This window comes from Hakea prostrata, chromosome 8 (genome assembly GCF_041222555.1).
Source record: "Hakea prostrata isolate BN-2017 chromosome 8, UWA_Hpros_2, whole genome shotgun sequence".
Lineage (NCBI taxonomy): Eukaryota > Viridiplantae > Streptophyta > Magnoliopsida > Proteales > Proteaceae > Hakea > Hakea prostrata.
The window spans coordinates 17,040,623-17,061,366 of record NC_142607.1 but is presented as its reverse complement, the minus strand read 5'-3'; the positions used below and the strand labels follow the sequence as shown (position 1 = coordinate 17,061,366).

The 20,744-nt window shown below is 37.1% G+C and overlaps 1 protein-coding gene across 1 annotated transcript; it reads left to right on the top strand.

Annotated features, from left to right (window-relative positions):
* Positions 1-381: 381 nt before the first annotated feature.
* Positions 382-20,040, top strand: LOC149007316 (protein tesmin/TSO1-like CXC 5). The gene is given in 9 exon segments (XM_089166922.1): positions 382-501; positions 504-691; positions 1,992-2,099; positions 3,149-3,326; positions 16,390-16,749; positions 17,050-17,153; positions 17,262-17,356; positions 18,245-18,670; positions 19,174-20,040. Coding segments are annotated over 9 exon segments (1,809 nt in total). The 3' UTR covers positions 19,404-20,040.
* The last annotated feature ends 704 nt before the right edge of the window (positions 20,041-20,744 follow it).

Genomic DNA, 20,744 nt, shown 5'->3' with positions numbered 1-20,744 from the left:
CTTCCATTTCCTTCTTTCAATTTTCTTCCATTTCCCTTCTTTCAATTTTCTTCGCCAAGCGCATATCTTCGCTGCAAAATCTTCTCTTTTATCATCATCTGTAGTGTTAATCTGTTCGTATCGATCGAGCTTACTGGTTTCTATGTATTATTTTAGCGCTAACAGTTCGACATTTGCCGGATTTCAGGGGGGTTAAGGAGCAGCGTCCATGTTTCAGCACGGTTTGTAGTGTCTTTAGTAATCAGTTGCTTTTCGATCTTTGATGGAGTTTTGAGATCCAGAAAGTCTTCAATTTGAGGTGAGTTTTGAAGGTTTCCGTGATGTGATTGAAAAGTATTCCTTGGTTAATTCGTACGGATTTGTTTGAATTTGTAAAGGCCGATGGAGCAAGATAACGGTGGGGATTTCCCACTGAAAAGGCCTCAATTGGTCACAACGGCGGCACTACCGCCTACCTCTGAACCACCGAAGAAGCTCGCGGGGGCAGCTGGATTTCACGGTGGTTTTCCAGTGCATCTACGGGTATAATCTTGCCGGAAAACCCGCAACCTGCGAAGCCATCGCAGCAACAGCAGACGATTACACTGCAGACACCTTCAAATGCACCAGCTCCACCATCGCAAACTCAGACGCTTCTGAAGGATAACAACCTTCCGCCTCCGGCTCCCTCTAGACCATCGTTGCCACTTGTGTAAGATTTATGCAGTATTCTGGAGTCGTCTTTCGCTTACTCTGAAATTAATTGCCTCGGTTAGTTGGTCTAGAAGTTGAAAATTCTCAATTCGATTGTTTTTTAACCAGTGCTATCGGCTATAGGATTTGCAGCTTTCTTCTTTTATTTTGAATTTTTTTCTTCCTCCAGTTATCTTTCTTCCTTTCTGTAGATCAACTATCGTTTTGTTTACCTTTCGTTTATTAGGAAATGAATTTTGAGCTTTTCATCCTCTGTATTATACATTCACTAGCATAAACGCACAGGCACACGATATTCTCAGCTACGATCTTTTAACTTGAGCAGAAAGTATTGCCAGATGGACTAATAGTCGTGTAATTAAGTTTCGTTTTCAAATCAAACTTGCAAATTCCGTCTCTTTGAAAAATAAAGTGTCGTTTCTTTCTAATATGTACATTGTATTACACAGATTTTGTTGCTGCTTCTTTCCAAATACAAGATGCGTTATTATTTGATAGTCAATTAGTTGTTAAGCTGATCGCACTTGAAGATATATTGGTATCATGATTAAAAATTAAAATATTATCCTATTATTTGTTCTCCTTGTGGGTTAGTAGAGTTTATGAACTTCGAGCATTAAGACAAGTATTGTTTCCGTTGTTTGTAGAATATCTGTTTCATCCACAATAGATTAGTGGTTTGCACAGGACCTGGAGATACTATTAGACATGGGAATAGTTTGAAAGTGTAGTTCATGTCTGAGCAATTTCAATTAATTGCAGTTATAATAGAGATTTAAATAGCGGGAATGTGTTATGCTTAGTTACATTTGCTAAGAGGGCTTCATAGTGTGTAATCTTGTATCATTCATTGTTTATTGCATATGGTGTATTGAGGTGTCTAGTGTTTGTCCATAAGAATTTACTGCGCACTATTTTTAATGAAATATTCTCAGCAGAATCATGTAATCAGATATCTCAAAGGGATCAAGAAACAATGAAGTCTACTAAGTTCTGTCGAATGATAAAGGTAGTTTCTGTAAGAGGTTCATTTGTCAAGAATATTTATGGACCTTGATTTCTGCAGTATGTGAAAATTACTGATTTTTCTTTTCACTGAAATGTTTTCTCCACTTATATTTTGCCATAAATTCTTGATCCCATTGTGTATGTGAAAATTTTAAGTTCTTTGATCACTATACTGAATGCATTTAACATCCTTTCTATGTACTTCTTTGAGCCTTTAGGCAAAAATAATATTTTCTGTCTTAAAACTTTGTTTTAATCTCTAACTCCTGCTCTTGCATGTCTTTCTTCAGAAAGCCGGAGTCTCCAAGATCACGACCACGTCCTAATGTTGAGATAAAAGATGGTACACCAAAGAAACAAAAACAATGTAATTGCAAACACTCCAGATGCTTGAAGTTGTAAGTATATATCATCTTCTTGAATCTTCATAGTTTGTAAGTTACAGTGGACTTGGTGGAAACAGTACAGAATTTATTGTAAATTAACTGGTGATCTTAAGGATAGTCCTGATACATAGTCTTCGTTTTTTGCTCTTATTAATTCTCCTGTTGTGATAGTCCAAACTGGATTATTTTTGCTTTCGCCTTTTTCTCTTTCTAAGTGACATAATGAGAAGTTACATGCCTCTTTGAGAGGTGATGTTCACTAGATGCTCAACACGGTTTATTTTTGCTATTGACTTGTTTGTGTTAATGAATGAGAATAAACAAGAATGTGGAATCTGTAAGAACTTGTTAACAGCCTAATTGCCTTTTGTGATTTATTGTTCAAATGAGATCAAACATCACTTTTGCCAGATTATTGTTTTAAACTCCATCATTTATCAAAAGTTACTGGAAGAAACTTGCAATTACCATTCTAGTTTAGTTCCTTTTTTTTCCTTTAGAGACACACGAAACAATTCATTATTGCCATTGACTTGATTGTGTAAATGAATGAGAATAAACAAGATTGTGGAATATGTAAGAATTTGTTAACAGCCTAATCGCCTTTTGTAATTTATTGTTCAATTGAGATTGAGCATCACTTTTGCTTGCTTATTCTTTTAAACCTGATCATTTACCAAAAGTTACTGGAAGAAACTTGCAATTACCATTCTAGTTTAGTCCCCTTCTCTCCTTTATAGACAGAACACTTCTAGAGGAAAGGTAAAGGGAATGAGTGGTGTCTTATCTCCTCACAGTCAGGATTTCTTGTTGCAAGTATATGTGGCTGGATGTTGGACTCATTTCTGTATCATTTGATCAAGTGTATCTTCCTAATTGCTGAAATTTAATAATTTAATCACATTGATGAACTATGCAGTTAACGATGATGCTTGGTTTCCATATTATTTATAGTTCTCTTGCAAAATTTAGTTGACTAATTGATTTGCATTGTATTCATTGTTGTGGCTTTTTGTTAATGATGTTGGTAACCTGAAGTTAAAAATTCAATGCCTGGTCAGGTACTGTGAGTGCTTTGCTTCTGGAGTTTACTGTGATGGGTGTAACTGTGCAAACTGTTGTAATAATGTTGAGCATGAAGCTGCTAGGCAGGAGGCTGTTGAAGTCACTTTGGAGCGTAACCCAAATGCATTTCGACCAAAGATTGCTGGCAGCCCCCATGGAATCCGAGATAGTAGGGTATGTAGTTGGACTCTTCCAAAACTTCAAGCAATCTGTCTTAATATGTTAACATTTGTTTATGGTCAAGATAAATTTCTTTTTTCATTCTTGCATCTAGATGAAATTTTATAATGCTAGCAAGCTCAGAGAATTGAAATTCAAGATGTGAATAGATTGAATGTACATTAGATGGATTAGTATGTGAATTCAAGCCTGCTTCCAGTATTCTATATTCAAACTTGCATTCAGGATCAGTGGCTATTCCATTATAAGTAAATTTGGAATCTACCATGGACTTGGCTGCTAGATATACACTTAATTAAGTTAAGTAAAATAAAAATATTTCTCCCCCCTCAAAAGGTATACACAGAAAAAGATTCTTGTGTGGTATGATTTATATCCGGGTTGATATATTAATTTTTTTGTTTATTGAGGCACTAAAGAGTATTTTAGTTCATGTTTGATTCCTGATTACGTCAGTCCTATTCAAGTTATGTATTCAACCAACTTGAAATGTTTATAGTTTAGTCATACGATTGGATATAGAATTAGGGCACTTAGAAGCATCATGTAGATAAACACATTGTAGTGGAGATGATGGTGTTGAAAGGATGTTTGGGAAAACTAGTGAGGTTTAAGAATTATCATATGAGAGTAGATCTAAGAGTAGCTTTTTATACATGATAAGTCGTGAGAAAATCATTTGAGGTGGCATGACCATGTTCACTGGAGGCCTTTTGGATGCTTTTGCATGGAATAGTGTTTAATTTAGGTTGAAGGAACTAAAGAGCAAGGTCCGGGGGGGAGGGGTTTCTTTTGTCTCCCGATATCCTGCATGGTTCATATAGAAAAGTCTTTCTTTTGCATCATTATTGTCTGCCACATGCATGGTTTGGGATCTTGGTCTTGACAGGGATCTCAGTCCCTCAAAAATCAAGATCTTGCTAGATCTCAACCAATATCTGGTTGAAAATCCCTGGTCAACTCAGTTCAATCTAAGGGCCATCTTGGTGGGTATTAAGACTCAGTTTGGGCTTGAACTTGGTATTTACATTTTTTAGACCTAAACGCTGTGGTGGCCTTAGATTTGTGAAAAAAATCGCTATATATGAGTTACAACTCAACCCTCACTTTGAAATAGATATGTGACTTATACGTCGAAGGAGTGAACATGTAGACTTATAAAACATGAAATACACAATAACACAACCATTACTTGTTATAAATGAAAACATAAAGATTTAAAGTCAAATGATACATTAAACATGTCAAGTTGTTTACAATTTCGCAATACAACATAGGTGTGCTTATAAGTTACACCACAAGATTACAAGAGTAAAATCAATGACTAAGTAGCTCCCTCAACTCCTGCTCCACTAGTAGTAGTGCCAACACCAGCACCACTTCAACCAGTGCCGGCTATAAGATATCAGATTTTATTGGCTTGTCTCACTCATTGAGTTATATGTAGATTGTAGATCAAGGAGAGAAGGTTCCAACAAAAAGAAGAAAAAAGGACAAAGAGGAAGCTTTAGTTAACACGACCTATAACTAGTAAGTTCCCTTGAGTAGGTCCTTTTTGTAGATGAGTTAGTCAATGAAGCCTACACGAAATCCTACCAACTTTATGGCAATCTTGCCAAAACACCAAAACCAGCAAGGGACAAGAAGTGTCTAGACTGGCCAAGATCAAGATATCTTGACTCGTCTAGACCGAGATGGCATACTTATAAAGACTGGGTTGAATTGAGATCTCGTGCGATACAAAATCGAGATCTCAAGTCAACCGAGATGTTGTATTTTTTTGGTACGTCTCGATTCACATGAGATCTCATCTTGAGGTCTCAAAAAATGAGATCTTGGCAATATCTCGCAAGACCGTGAACTATGCCACATAGTAAATCAAGTGCGGCTAAAATGTCATGTGCAAGTGAGCCTTGCTCAACTGGCCCATTTCAGTACAATGGACTTGGCTAACCAGGATAAGGTCCATTTTTTGAGAATATAAGGGGCAAATGCCATCACGGGGAAGGGGATATGGTTAAATTTGGCTCTGAAATTTGAAAGTGGACAGTCCAGAGTCCAGACCATGCTTTATCTACATAACAATGATTGCCGCTACATCACCCTTTTGTGTGGCAGAGTTTGGTAGTCTGGTATGGGAAGGCCTTCCTCTATGGTCCCGTGTAGCAAACCATTACCCTACATCCTTAGTTGTTCCTCAATCTTTCGTCTTATTCTTGGTTACCTTAGAGGCTACAAAAAAATTTCTTATATTTACATGCCATATTTAATGTTTTATTTTCAAGACTTATATCTACTTTTAGTATCATTCAACCTGTATTTGACGAAGGAAAATGAAGTATAGAAAAGAAGAATGCGACCTTGGCTTCCCACTAGTAAACCCATATCGGAATCCTATTGATCCCAAAGATTTCCCTCCCAAACCCAAGTCTCAAAGCAGCTTTATTAAAGGAAACAAATTTTCTTTCATCAAAAAGTAAGGAGCTCTTAGGTTCCTATAACTTATGGCTAGAAATATGGTATTCAACTAGGGAAATGAATACAACACCAACAATAAGCCTTGCCCCAACTAAATGGGGTTGACTACATGGATTCTTACCTTCCAATCAGTTTTGTTTGAGGCCATGCTACATACAAGGCCTAAGCTATGCATATCCTTTCTCATCACTTCTCTTAAGGTTATCTTAGGTCTACCCCTAGTGCTTCTAGTCTCTTCAATCTAGATTATATCACTTCTCCGTACAGGGGCATTTATAGGTCTCCGTTGAATGTGGTTGTACCACCTCAAATGACTTTTTCGAAGCTTATCACTTATGGGAGCAACTCCCATGCCAACTCTAATATGATCATTCCTTATCTTATCCTTCTTAGTTTTGCCACTCATCCATCTTAGCATTTCATTTCTGCTACACTAAGTTTATCTATATGATTTTTTTAACAGCCCAACACTCTGCACCGTACATCATAGCTGGTCGAAAAACGGTCCTATAAAATTTTCCTTTAAGCTTTAATGGGATACGTCGATCACACAAGACCCCAGATGCATCTCTCCACTTCATCCACCCTATTTTAATTCTTTGGGAAACATCATCATCTATATCACCTCTTTTATTTATGATTGAACCTGGGTACCTAAAACAATCACTCTGAGGAATCTCTTTATCGTCAAGTATCACCACCTCATCGTTTGCCCGATCATGACTAAAGTTACAAACTAGAGAAATGAATACAAAGTTAAAATTTGAAATTCACAAGGAAATTGAAAGAGAAAATGTAAAAAGAAACTTTTAATATGGGGGACTTCTGTAGTGTTTAGGGTAATGTTTATGTTATTTTATCCTGTTTTTAGGTAAAGCTCAGTTTTTCTGTTTCTGGGTCCTGAAATCATGTATGGTTACACAGGAAAAGGACTGTTTCTGCAACAAAGTGAAATGAAAACTTGTATGGTTTGGATGAATAGAAATTTTTTTTTTTAATTTTTAATTTTTTTTTATATATAAAACCAGAGAAAAAAACTTAGATTTGTAACAACTTAAAATAATCATGGAATGCCCATGAAAATAACCAAAGCCGCAGTTGGAGAGCTTGGCTGAGCTTGCCACCTTCCTCCTTAGTCCTTGCACCAATGGGAATTGAGTTAAATTTTCTTGAATGGCAAGTTGGTGCTGCTGAGGATGTGGAGTACATTATGGTACCTTGAGAATCCCAAGACAATGACTAATTCTCTTGAAGAATCTTTAGGATTACTGACCAGAAGCATAGAATTTGGACACCTTAAGAATAGAGAGGTTTATGCATTTGTGACTGTTAGAAATCGTGGGGTTATCGGCAATAGATACTAGCTAGTATTTTCTTATTTTATCAGCTTTCCTTTTTCGTTTTTTGTTTTTCTTGGTCAACAAGTAATTCATATCTAGGATAGTTTCCTATTCAGAACTTCCTAATTCTGATAAGATTGTATTTCCTGTTTCTGTATTTTTGTTTAGGAAAGATACCCTAAACTAATATTGAATATTAATCTGTAAAGTAAGTACGAGAGGGGGAGCCTTGCATATGCAAGTCATCTCTTCTCCTTCTAGGCCTCTCCTCTTTCCTCTCTCTTCTCTATCGCCTCTCTTGTTCTCCTTTGGTTCTAAGCTACCGCTTGCATCTGGTTCTGATTTCTAAACTACTGGATTGTTGCGGCGACCTCCTTTCAAGCAACACTTTGAATCTCTGTTCTTTCTACAATTTTTTTCCCAATCACATTCAGATATAAATAGTTATTTACATAAGAAGGTATCTCTCAGGAGGATGAATAAAGTTGATTATCTCTGCCACTCTATCCACCTTCAGAAAAGAAAATAAAAAATGAGTAAACAAATAAGAATAAAAGGGGAAAGAAGAAAAAGCAATTCATGGCACCATCAAGTGTCTATTTTCCATATACCCCTAATGAAGAAGGGTTTTTTTTTGTTTTTGTTTTTGTTTTTGGGGGTATCTTTACAACCTTCGGTTGTGGTTTCTGTTTACGCTGTAAGACAACATTTTCTTGGTCTCTGTTATCTATCCTTGCTACATCATCCTTCACTATGTAGTGATCAGATGTCCCTTTTGATGACATGACAGAATATGACCCAGGAACAAATCTATATGTAAGCTTGGTGATGCTGATAAGTAACCCACTCTAGTCCCATAATTGCAAGTCCCCTGCACATCTGCAATGGTGGAATTAATATTACTAAAACAGTAGTATAGTTGTAATCAAATTCACGGGACTCAATTAACTGAGTGCATCATACTTTGGCCTTTCACAATCATAACCACAGATCCACATTCTCATGAAAAGTCCATGGAATTAACATAATGCTTCTCCTTCAACAACTTTGTCACATCAACTTTTTGTATTGGTTCCTTATAGCCTCATAGTACTGCAATACAATCAATTACTGATTGTTTCAAGTATTAATCTAGTTATCATTAACTGGTAAGAGTACCGAAAACTTCATGCCTTTTAGCTTCACAATATCTGACCATTTTTCGACCAAGTAATCTGTTTCATCCAGTGAATTGAATCCTCTGGCTAAAATGTTGTGCTCATCATTTAATTGAATAATTGCATTTATTTGCTTCATCCTCCGGTTCTCATACACATGGTCAAGATGAGTGCAAAGTGCAATAAAAGTTGATTGCACATCAATTGTTGCCTTCATCACATTCCTGAATCCGATGTTAAGCACACCACATTGAGTAATGTAGAATGACAATTTAGAGAGGACTCTAGAATATGAGATTTCTTGCTATACAAATTGCTAGCCATTTTCTTAATGAAAGATAACTAAATTTGTCACATTCTAGATGCCATATGCAATTACAGATCACAATTTCAGCTGGATGTCTACTTGCATAATTATAGAGTGGTGGATCATGCTACATTTAACCAATGAAAAAAAGTGAAAGTTAAAAAGAGAGGAAAGCACCATCTGCCTCATCAATCAAGATCCTATAGTTGATCAAGAGCAGGTTAAAAATAAGTTGTGTGGTGGTTATTGCATTCCCATGATGAGATACTCAAGTTGTGTGAATTTTTTATAGCAGTCATATAATTTTGCAAAGCAAGATAAAATTATTTTAGGTTATGCCAAAAGGTTGCAATTACTATAGGATGGGGATGCAAAATGAGGATTAAGTGATTATTGCTATAAGTGCAGACCAATTTGAGTTTCTCAAGTAAATGGATTTCATATATTTGCTATCCTCCGTAGTCCACCAGATTCAGGACCTCAATTTTGGCAGAATCAAATGACCAGGTTAAGGTTTGATCTAGTGGTAAGCCTAGGTGAAATGAATGTTAACCCTTATGAGAGTTGGTTTCAACTTCTAAGCTCTACGTGAAACGTTCTTAGAATTGACCAGACATTTATCTGAGATAACAGAAGTAACTGTCTAACCTTGATTGATCTGTTAAAGCAGATATAGACAAACCAAATAAGTTATGGATGGAATAAGGCTCACCTCAGTACTGTTTGGCCATATTGTTGCTGGATGAGACATTAGCTTTTCTGGGCCTGTGTTGAGCTTGTTTTTGTTAGAATTAACCCATAAAAGAGCACCTTAGGACCGTATTCCTGCTGCAAAAACTATTTGAATCCTCCTCAGTACTGATTCCAACTGAGAAGTGACAGATCCCAACAGAAGGCGACTATAAAGAATGCAAATAGTAGTGAACAATCATACCTCATCTTGTTTCAGAGCCCTTGGGATGTCAGTTGTAAAATTATTAATTTGAAGACTTCTCGGATTTTGCATATAAGATCAGTAGTTTGGTTTGCAGAAACTGATTAGGGAAATATCCAACTTTGAGCATTTGATCATCGATAAGTTACCTACATTGAACTGTTTTCTGAAAATGCATTTTTGCAATCCAAGTGGTAATCGCATTTCTCATGAGTTGGAACTAATAGGAAAGATTTGTCCAATTTTCGAACTGAAACCGTCCAAGGCAGAATAAAGTGTAGCAATAGAGAATCTAGTGCTCAAGAAATTCTGTTCAATTGAGTAAAACTCAATGATAACGAGTATCGGTTAGGATCATGGTTGGAGAACTCGTTCTTCCCAAGCCAAAAAATCGAGATGTTGCTCAAGTTGTGGGAATTTTTGCTGGCCAACTCGAGCGCCCCTCTTGGGGGTTTTAAGGTCTAGGTTGGGCTATTGGTAGTTAGCCTAATTTAGGCATTTTGAACACAATGGTGGCCTTATATTTGTGAGAAAACAATCCTAATCATGAGTTCAAAGTCAACCCTAGGTTTGGAACGGAAATATTGCAGGATTGGACATGCAAGGTTATACAATATGAAATATAGAACCTTTAAGAAATAAAAGCAAGTGTATCAAATACTTCAATACATTAAATAACTTAAATATCATTAGAATTCCATCCATATGAGTCTGACATAACCTCACATTTCCGACTCTTGAGAGTTCAATAATACAACAATCGTAAGTCCAATATAAATCATAATTCATAAGTTCATAATAGAAGTGTTGGGTATGGGCTCATGCTTCACATTCTCTTGCCGACGACCTTCCCCTTGGCCTTGTGATTTCATTTTTAGTTTGAGCTTGGGCCCATGAATAGCTGTTGTGGCATTAGTTGAAAAGTTCCTTCAAATGACCTTGTTTGATCTTCCTTTCTTGATGTAAATGTACAAAGAGTGGTTGCAATTGAAAATCCGGCTGAAATCTGTAAGAAATCTGGCAAAAATGACAAGTTCTGGCAAGATTTAGCAAGAGAAAGCGAGAGAGTGGCAATAGAGGTCTAGAAATGACCTCTCTCTTTCGAGATAAGGTATTGAAAAGGGGGTGGTTGGACCATATCTTGGTCCAGGTGAGATTTGGGGTAAGATCTTGCTCAAGATATGGGTAACTCTTTAAAATCAATCTCCATCTCCCTTCGCCATTTGAAAAAAGCGAGATATCTTGCGAGATCTCAATCCATGTGTAGGATTGTAGCTGACCTGATATACATACATGCTTGAGGTGCTTCATCTTTTTTGAGCTCAAGGTGAGCTTCCATAAACATTTGCATACTTGGGAACTCAAGATCCTAGGTGAACTCCATCTTCTGCTTCTCCAACTCCGTTATCTATTCTTGCTTTAAACTCTCAATCTTCTCATAAACACCCCTTGAGCTTAAGAATCTCTCTAGCCAACTCCCTAATTCCTATTTCATCAGATGAAGAATCACTAATTACCTTACGTTACTTTTGAAGGCCACCATTGATCTTGATTGTCACCCAAACCATTGCGAGAACTCTTATATGAGCTGACCTTCACAAGTTCATAGAGGAAGGTTGAAGCCAGAGAGAGAGGATGCGTGACCTTCGAATGTTCACTTTTGGGGTTTATTATGTTTTGAGAGGTAAAAGCATGGTTGTTAAGGCGACAAGGCAAGTTGAGGTGATAGAGGGTAATGAAAACCAAGGCGAGACCAAGCAAGGGGACAGTAGGTCGCCTTAACCCAAAAATGGGCCTCGGTGGCCTTCTAGGCGGATGCTTTCACAACCATGGGTAAAAGACCCAATTGCCCATGGTGTGTCTTGTTCCTTTGCCATTTCGAGAGCTTCCTGATGGGCTCCAAAGTGTTCTAAAAATGTGGCTCGTTCGAAAAAAGCACAAAGAATAGACCGGAACACCCATACAAGATTTGAATGGTTTCTATCCCCTCCCCCCCACCAAAAAAAAAAAGAAGCCCCTCGTTGTTATCATACATCCCGTTAACTTCTAAAATGTTGTAGAAAGAAAAGATTAAAACCAATTAAAGTAACTAGCCCTTTGATGTGGGCTACTGAAACTAAACTAACATAAATAGGATAAAACCTATTTGGCTCCACTAAGACCACTATGGCTTGTTGCTCCTAAATATTTAGTCTTCCTCACAAATGTAGAATCTACTAGATGATGAGTCAACGTAGCCCAATATACGTGTTCATGGATTGGACTATGTAGGCATTAAAAGTTTTGCCCGTGTACCTCGTGGTTTAGCTAGTGGGCCTTGTTGTCAAGCCCATGGTCCTTGATGGTTAATTGCCTTGACTTTATTTTTTTATGGAAGAGATGTGTGCCTTGGACTTCTTTTCTGGATGAATAAGTAATTTTCATTACTAGACGAGAAGAGGTGGGGGGAAGAGGAAGAGGGGGGGGGGGCTAAATGCCTAAATCCCTGCCGAGCAAAGGTGAGGACATGCAAAAGAGGAGAGCAGAAGCCTTTGCTGATGCAAATCCACCTTCGAATTGGGCTTATTTCCCTTCGAGCAAGCCTAGGGTTGGAATGTACTAGTTATGGACCTTTGAACTCATGGTTTTGGAGTTGTAATGAGCCCTTGTACGGACTCCAATGTGGGTGCCAGGGTACAAGTGTGAAACAAACTAGTTTATTTTGAGTTAAGGGCAATTATGTTCTTTAGTATGTGATAGGAATTCTAAGTTTAGAGTTGTTTGAGTCAGCTTAGACTTAGGAGTTCATTTCCAACAAGGAATTGAATTAGTTGTTAGCTTTTATTTAATATGTGAGTTTGTGAGGATGAATGATGCCATATATATCCTATTGTGAGAAAGGCCATGATCTCAGACTTGCATCCACAAAGGCAAAATATTTGAATCAACAATTAGGGATTATACAATTTAACACCAGTTTTTGACCTCTTCTTTTTTTCTGGGTTGGGGGGAGATATTGGAATCACGTAAAGGGATTGGGGGGGGGGGGGGGGCAGAAGAGATATTGGAATCATTCAAAGGGATGGGGGAAGGATGTTAGGGTTGAACCAATTAATGAGGAAATGGAAGGTTGCTATAAGGACCCGGTCCAATATGGCCAATGAGGAAGAGAGTAGATGTGTGCCTCAGATTTTTGTACATATGGTTCAAATATTGACCTGCTCCAACATTATTTGATGGCTACCTAGAGAATATTTATGTGCCTTACTATTCTCTTTTGTAGATAGTGAGATTTGGGGTTTTAACTTAGGGTTGTGGGTGAGAGCTTATGATGCCATTTGTGGAGAGTATTAAAATATTTCCACTGTAATCTTTTTCTATTACATAGTAAAAACTTCTTTAGGTATGCCTGTAACATTTCTTGGTGTGTGAACCACTTTAAATCATTCTTCATTTTTGTTCCTTCTTTGGGGGGGAGGGGGAGGGTCCATTGAAGAAGGGTAAAATTTGTAGATAGAAGAATGAGAAGAATAGGTTGGAAACCTTGAAAAGTCAAGGGGACAAGATTGAAGATGAAGCAAAAAATGGAAGGAAGAAGACTGCTGTAGGTACAAAAGACAACCTGACAGAATTTGAATTAATATGTATGCACGTACAGAGGTTATTGTGAAAAGAATGTGTAGACACATGTGCACTCAATAGAATGGGATGGAACACACTAAACATGGTTATGAGAGCGTCGCCTAGGTGTCACCCTTGACATCCAGGTGTTTATCAAGTGTTAAGGTGTGCAAGTGCTTTATCGTAAGGGCGCTTTTTATAATTATTTTGGTTTTATTATATACTGTAATTGGTTTTGTGCATTACAACATTATGTAAGGTTACATGGACCTGTATACTGTGGGACAAGGTTCAAGGTTTCGGCAACCTCGAGATAACTGAAATCTCGAGATCTTGGTAAAATCTTGCTGAGACCTAGTACACCAAGTTTTGGTGGTACGTTTTGTGCAGGTTTTATGAATTTTATGGGTCTAGTTCTTTTTGGAAAACATATTTTAGGGCCTATAAACACATATTTATGCATAGTTTGGTTAAGAAAACAAAAACAACCCAATATGGTCTTTTGGATTTCCACTCTTGTTTGCATCTATACAGCAAATCTGAATGTATTTTCACACATTTGAACATTCTTGGAGTATAAGTTCACATTCATGGAAACCCTATTTTAGCTTATAGTAAATTAGTAACACATTTAAATGATCGTGTTGCAAAAATAGTTGTCTACATAGGTGTTTTGTATCTACCCCTCATTGGCAGTGAACTATTGAATTCTCCTGTATAATTCCTGAGACTGAAATTTCCAAGATTTCAACCGAAATACTGAAATTTCTTCGATATTCGTCGAAATTCCAGTCAACTAGTTGATTTGATTTTTCAGGTATGTTTGTTTTGATGACTTTGAAACATCCGAAGTCTCGCTAAATTTCAGCCCATGACGTGGGTTTCATTGGGTCATGTATAGTTTAGTCTAAGTGTCATTATTTTACCTTTTACTATTTACCCTCTGTGCGTCGAATCCAAGTAACCTATCATATGCTATAGATTTTTCAATATGCTGAGTTGATTGCTTTTCATATTATGTGATATTCTGGACTGTATTCCCAGCTCTATAAGTAAATCATCGTGGGGATAGCTGTTGCATCTTGTGCAACTCCCCCTCCACTCCATTCTCTTCACTCTCTTTTCCATCTCTTCTCTACTCTTTCTGTTCGTTTGTTCTCAGTTCTTATCTCACATGTGTGATATCATGATATGGTATCAAAAGCAGTGACCATAGATCTTGTTCTGAAGTTAGATAGTTGCAAGTTTGAAAGTCGTCTCTGAGGATAATTTCGGTTCTATTTTTGCTGCTTATCTGCTGCTATTCTTAGAACCTAACTATTGTTTCAGCTATGACTTAGACCTTATCATCACATCAAGGTCCACGAAGATTTAGTTGCTTTACTATCTCTTCCTATGGAAAGCCTGCCTACAGTTACTGAGTACTTGAAGATTATGCCTATGTTTCTTGTTTGGGGGAATTTTTTTCTTCTAGATAGTTGGGGTCCTTGACACCTATTTTACTCCACTGATGTTGTGAAGGTTTTGAGGTTTTGTTTACCTGCTTGGAGGAAGATTTTCTACTTTCAGAAGTTTTATTGGATCTATGTTCTACAATCTTTTCCAAGTAACTGGCGGCTATTCTGTTTTTTGGACTCTAAACCTGGTGTCTTGCTTCTAATACTGTGACTGGTCAGCGCTACTAATCGGATTGAGTTTTGAGGAACTTGTTCTGCTTATACTACAATACCTTTGATCCAATTTTCAAACCCAGCCTTAGATCTGATAATTGGCAGTGGATTTCTTCTATTGGCAGATGGTTTCCTGTACAAGGACACAAATCAACCTTTTTACTTCTGTTTTCACTCTGCTGCTCAATTTCAGTTTTTGGAGTAAATATTCCCCTAGCTTCTTCTATGATTATTTTTTTGGTTTTTGATAATTATTGGCTTGTCACAAGCACTACCTTTCAACTTAGAATTTTCCTTGTTGCTTATACTATTCTTTCACTGGTCTGGACTACTACTTGATTAATGCTTCCTTTAATTCCTATTTTACCTGTTTTCATGATGGCTTGTATAGACAATGTCCACATTCAGATCATCAAGATCGAGTTAATTGGTGTTTTCCTAAGTGGGTTTACATATGTAAGGTGCTTTTCAGTTTCCATAATTACCCCTCTCATTCTCCTTATCTCATTAATATCCTTTAATTCTTTTTACTTCGAAGTCTGTCCTCATTGCATAATTATATTAAAACCAACTGGACAGATTACTGTCGGCTTTCAATTGGTTTTTGTGGATACCAGCGTTCTTGGTTTGGTTCCAGTCTGACCTAGTGTATACAAAAAAGAGAAAAACTGGACTGAACTTACTATTTTACACCCTTAATTCTGAATTCTTATAAAATCCCCCAATTCTTCGCTGAACGCTCTCTTACTTTGAATTCTTTGTCATTCCACTTTATTCTTTTACGAGAAACACCACTGAATTTTGAATCTTTCTTTGAAGCTAGGAGGCATTATCGGTGTGTTTGTGATTCTTTCTTACATTTTTCTTTTAGGTTTGGGGGGGGGGTGCTGGACAAGGGATTCCATTGCAAGTAGCCAAGGCCAGCTACTAAGGCTTAATATCAAGTGTGGGCAGAAATATGTCAATATGATTGACACAGATGCAACAAAGTTCCTTGTCTAAACAATGAGACTACCCTGCTTTTCAAGAGTGAAGTAATAATTCTTGCTTTTTTCTTTTTCTCCTTTCTATAAGAACCTTAAGAAATTCAAGCTGACAGCTTGTGGAACCTAGATTTTGGCTGAACCAATCCCCCACACATAAACGATAAATTCTGGATGGAAATGCCAGGCGTGCTAGGAAACATCCTGTCAACCACCATTCCTTTGGGCATTTTGGCTTTGGTCAATTGGAAATTGAGAGTTCCAGTCAATGCTGAAACACATCAGGCACAAAGGTGCTCGTAAAAAACCCATACGGTGAAACAGATTCCTAGATTTTCAATTACAGCCATTTGATGAAATGAAGGAGCTTAGGACATTTTTGAAAATGAACTCATGGAAAAGCTCAAGGAGTTTCCATGTTCCACCATTCTTCTTCACTCTTCTTTTCATTGAACACATTTAAAATATTCATGTAGAGCTTGTTTTTTCTTCAGTTAATTATGTACAATTTCCAAAATTGTATTTGTTCTAATGTGACTTTGTTTTTCTTTTTATCATATATGTGGATTTTGATGGAAACTACTATAGGAGGAGGCAGGGGGGGTGCCAATTGTGGTAAAGCACAACAAAGGATGCCACTGTAAGAAATCAGGATGCCTGAAGAAGTATTGTGAATGTTTCCAAGCTAACATTCTCTGCTCCGAAAATTGTAAATGCATGGACTGTAAAAACTTTGAAGGCAGTGAAGAGAGGCGGGCACTATTTCATGTGGACCATGGTAATTCTATGGCCTACATGCAGCAGGCAGCCAATGCGGCCATTACTGGGGCTATAGGATCCTCTGGTTTTGGGGCCCCTCCTGCATCGAAGAAGAGGAAAAATCAAGATATTTTATTTGGAACTGCTACTAAAGAACCACTTGTTCATAGGCTTGTTCCTTTCTCGCAGGTACTTTCTGTGTTGCATCATTGCAAAGAGCCACATTCTGATTGCTCATGGCATGTTAGATATTGATTGTACTGCCAAAATAACAAATTATTTAGATAAGAGGTCCCTGCTCCTTCCATCAGCATCATGAAAATAGTGTGACTATTTGCAAACTACAAAGCACAGCTATTTTTGGATGGACATATTCTTTGCATATACCAGTTTATGTTTCCATGATCCTACATTGGTTTTTAATTTTGGTGAAATCTTTGGAGCTAATGGGAGCATATTGATGAAAATAATCTTTCCTTTCTTTGTCAGGGGACTAATGTTAAATCTTCTGTTCCCTCATCTTCCTTACCTTCTGTCCCTGTTCCTCGTGCTTCTAACCCTACAGTAATGGGGTCTTCAAAATTTACGTACAGGTATTTTTCTTCTGTGCTTAGATAATTATGAAAACTGGTTTTTTTTCTTCCCTTTTCTCCTTTTGTTCACCAGAACTAACTAGTTTAAACTTAATGGTCACTCTGAAGGTCACTGCTTGCTGACGTTATTCAACCTCAGGATGTGAAGGAGCTCTGCTCCCTTTTGGTTGTAGTTTCAGCAGAAGCTGCCAAGACATATGCAGGTATCTATGGATCTTAAACAGGAAAGAGAAAAACTAGGAATGGGTTATTTTAGTTTATGTCCAGGTTCAGAATTGCACAACAGTCATAGCCTCCTATATATATTTACACCTAGTTGTACTTTTATAAAACTGTCAACATGCGGGTATAGGAAGGCTTACAAGTTAAATGCAGGATCTGCAGGATTCTGTTACTTGTTTTTATAGTTAGCAGTGATGTTTGGTTCGTTGGCTGCTTTTCATGACCTTGACTGGGTATGAAGGCTAAATAAAGGAAAATTATCATCTAGTGCATGTGTATGTTTGTTTGTGTAATGGTGGATTCCATGGATTTTGTATTTAAACTAATGCATTGGGGTATATCTTATTGGGTGAAATTTAGAAGAGGGGAAGAAGAGGTTGGAGAACACTGCTGTGCTTTTGTTCTTAAATACTAACTTGTACCATTTGTGCTCCGAATCTGTAGTCTTTGCTTTCCTTTGACCCTGAATTCCACTTCCTCCTTTCTTCTTGTGTATTCATCAAAATATTTAGGGTTTCTACATCTTATTGATTTAGAGATTCCACAATATTGTTATTACTCTTTATTAGAACTTGCTGAGAGCCATGGTTTTACTGGTTGGCTATTCCTGATCTAATTTGTAATGCAGTGGATCTGCTACATACAAAATCTGTTTTCTATCCAGTGGAACAGTTTATTCAGACCAATTCATAGCTTGAGGATGATTTGGCATCTTACTCTAAATTCAATCTTTTAAATTCCTGTAGAAACTTGCATTGAACAATGAAAACAGGGCAACAATGTTTTTTGGTGGTGATTTATTTTATTCAGTTGTATATTTTCTTGATGTGGTATCCAATTCTTTTTGAATCTGTACCTCTACTTCCCAGATAAAAGAGATATAACTAACAGTCAAGCAGACAGAGAAGATCAAGTGGAAAGTTCGATTGCTTCTTCCACCCAAGAAAAAGAAGAAAGCCAGAAAGAACCCGATGTTGAGAAAGTTATGGTTGATGACCGTTCAAGTGGTAATCAAGCTGATAAAGTGGGGACAGATGATTCTGGATCAGAGGGTGCAGTTGCTCAGAATGGAAGGCCAATGTCCCCTGGGACACTAGCGTTGATGTGCGATGAGAAAGATACAATGTTCATGGCAGCTCCTTCCCCTAATGGTACAGTGAGCCATAGACAAAAGACATCCCGGTGGTGGCCTTATGGGCAGGATACATCAGAGATATATGTGGAACAGGAAAAGCTTGTCTTAACAGCATTCCGGGACTACCTTCGGAAGATAACTGCCAGAGCGCAAATTAAAGGTATTGCTTATTACATGCTTCCCTTATTCTATTATTATTATTATTATTATTATTATTATTATTTTTGGCATAGTTTCAGTGTTTGCCTGTTGATGCTTAGTGCTAAATTTCGTAATCTCATTGAGTTTTCCCTGGAATGACTATAACTTCCTTTGATCTTTGGGGTGAATAAATAATAAAGAAACTTTGGTGGGCTGTCAACTACAATATGCCTTCTAGTATAGAGAAGGATCTTTTCTTGGGGCATCACATTACTTAATTCAATATTTCCACATGTATGTGATGATGTTAATGCCCAATTTTACCGAATCCATTCTGTGGGTTTAACCTTGAAAACTTGGATACCTCTAAAAGGGAAGGTGTTTCCATGCCTGGAAGAGCTTTAGATGTCTTGATAAAATAACAATGTTGTTCTTGTTTGCAATATTTGACTTGGGTGCCTTTTATTTCTACTAGTGTTGTCTTCACCTCGAAGTTGGTTGTTTTTATTCTCTCCTTTGCAGAAACCAACTGTTCTTTGTTGACTAGATCAACCCAAACTGGGAGTCAACATGAACCTGTTGCTAATGGTGTTGCAAGGGCTCATGTTCCTGTTCCAGTTCCAGTCAGTGCTGAAATATCTAAGACTTCAAGTGCAGGTGCCGCCGCTGCTCCTAATAATGTCCAGCTTCAGAAAGCTGGAACCTCCACTGATAATAGTGATACAAATCCAAAGATTGAAAAAGAGATATAGAAAGGGTGCAAGCCATACTACCACGTTTCTCTAGTACATGACCTATTTCAATCAGTTCTATCATTTAAATATAGGAAGACGGGTCCCATCTTCAGGTTTGATCATGATTGAGAAAACAATCATCGTCAGATCAACTTTTGGGGTCCTCATTGTTATATTTTGATGGATGTTCCTATGCCCCATTTATAGGAAGTGCATTAGTGCACTCTGTAGAATTTTCAAAATTTTTTTCTTAAAAAATACCATTAATTATTTGTACAAAATTCTAATCCATCAAAGTGGTTAATGTATTATCCTCTATTGCAGTTTCCATCAGATAAGGTATATGGAAGTAAGGAAACATATGATAGATAACTCATGTTTCGGCTGATTTATTTAGCCTACTAAATCATTAATTATAGATCAAAATTATATTGCAGCATTGACAACATCCAATTAATTTTTCATGGTTAAATTTATTTCGCTGCATTTTAACATTTCTGTATCTTCTGACCAAGTGACATGCTTGTTTTCTATGTTGAAACTCAGATTGGATTGAAATTTAATATACCCATTTTAATTTTAGTTCATGGGGATTATAGATTTTTAGCTTACCAGGTTTCAGGTCTGAGCCAACAAGTCATGCAGCAGGTTTGTAAAAAACTTTCAAAGGTCTGAGCCACAAAGACACTAATATGATACGATAAAGCTTCCATGCCCAAGGACTGTTCTCGAATGCTGTAAGCTACTGCACTCTGTCGACTTTTTCCATGTTTCAAAAGCTTTAAATTGTTGTTTACCAAAAAAAAAAAAAATTTAAATTGTTTTTTTTTCTATTTTTTGGTAAATTAAAAAAATAAATAAATAGCATCAATAAATATCTATTGGTTGATCCCTCACTTCAGCTTCTTCGTTTCTAGCATCAACCGTAAAACAGAGCAGCTAAAGAAAGCTGAATTGCTACGAATAATGATGGCAGCCCGACTTGGCCATCTTATGGATTGAAGCTGCCTTCATTATCATGAGAGTCACATTTAAGTTGGTTTGGTCTAGTTCAGCTACTTCAACTTAGTTTTGAATTCGGCCACTCCTCTTTTTTTTGCCAAAAGAAAATAGCTATGCAAAAGAGTTTAGGTCAAAGGACCTATAAGGCAACTATAAGGCACCCTCAAACGACTGAATTGTATTGGTAAAAATCAATAAAACTATGTGTATGGATTAGTTAATTGCACAAGGTTTAAACTCACCCAAAAAGTTTTTCGTGTGGCCAAGTCAAGAATCAATAATGAGAAGAGATTCTGAGATGTGATTTTTTTCCCAATCCAGTTCCCAATGATTTGAGATCCTGGACTTTCTTCATAC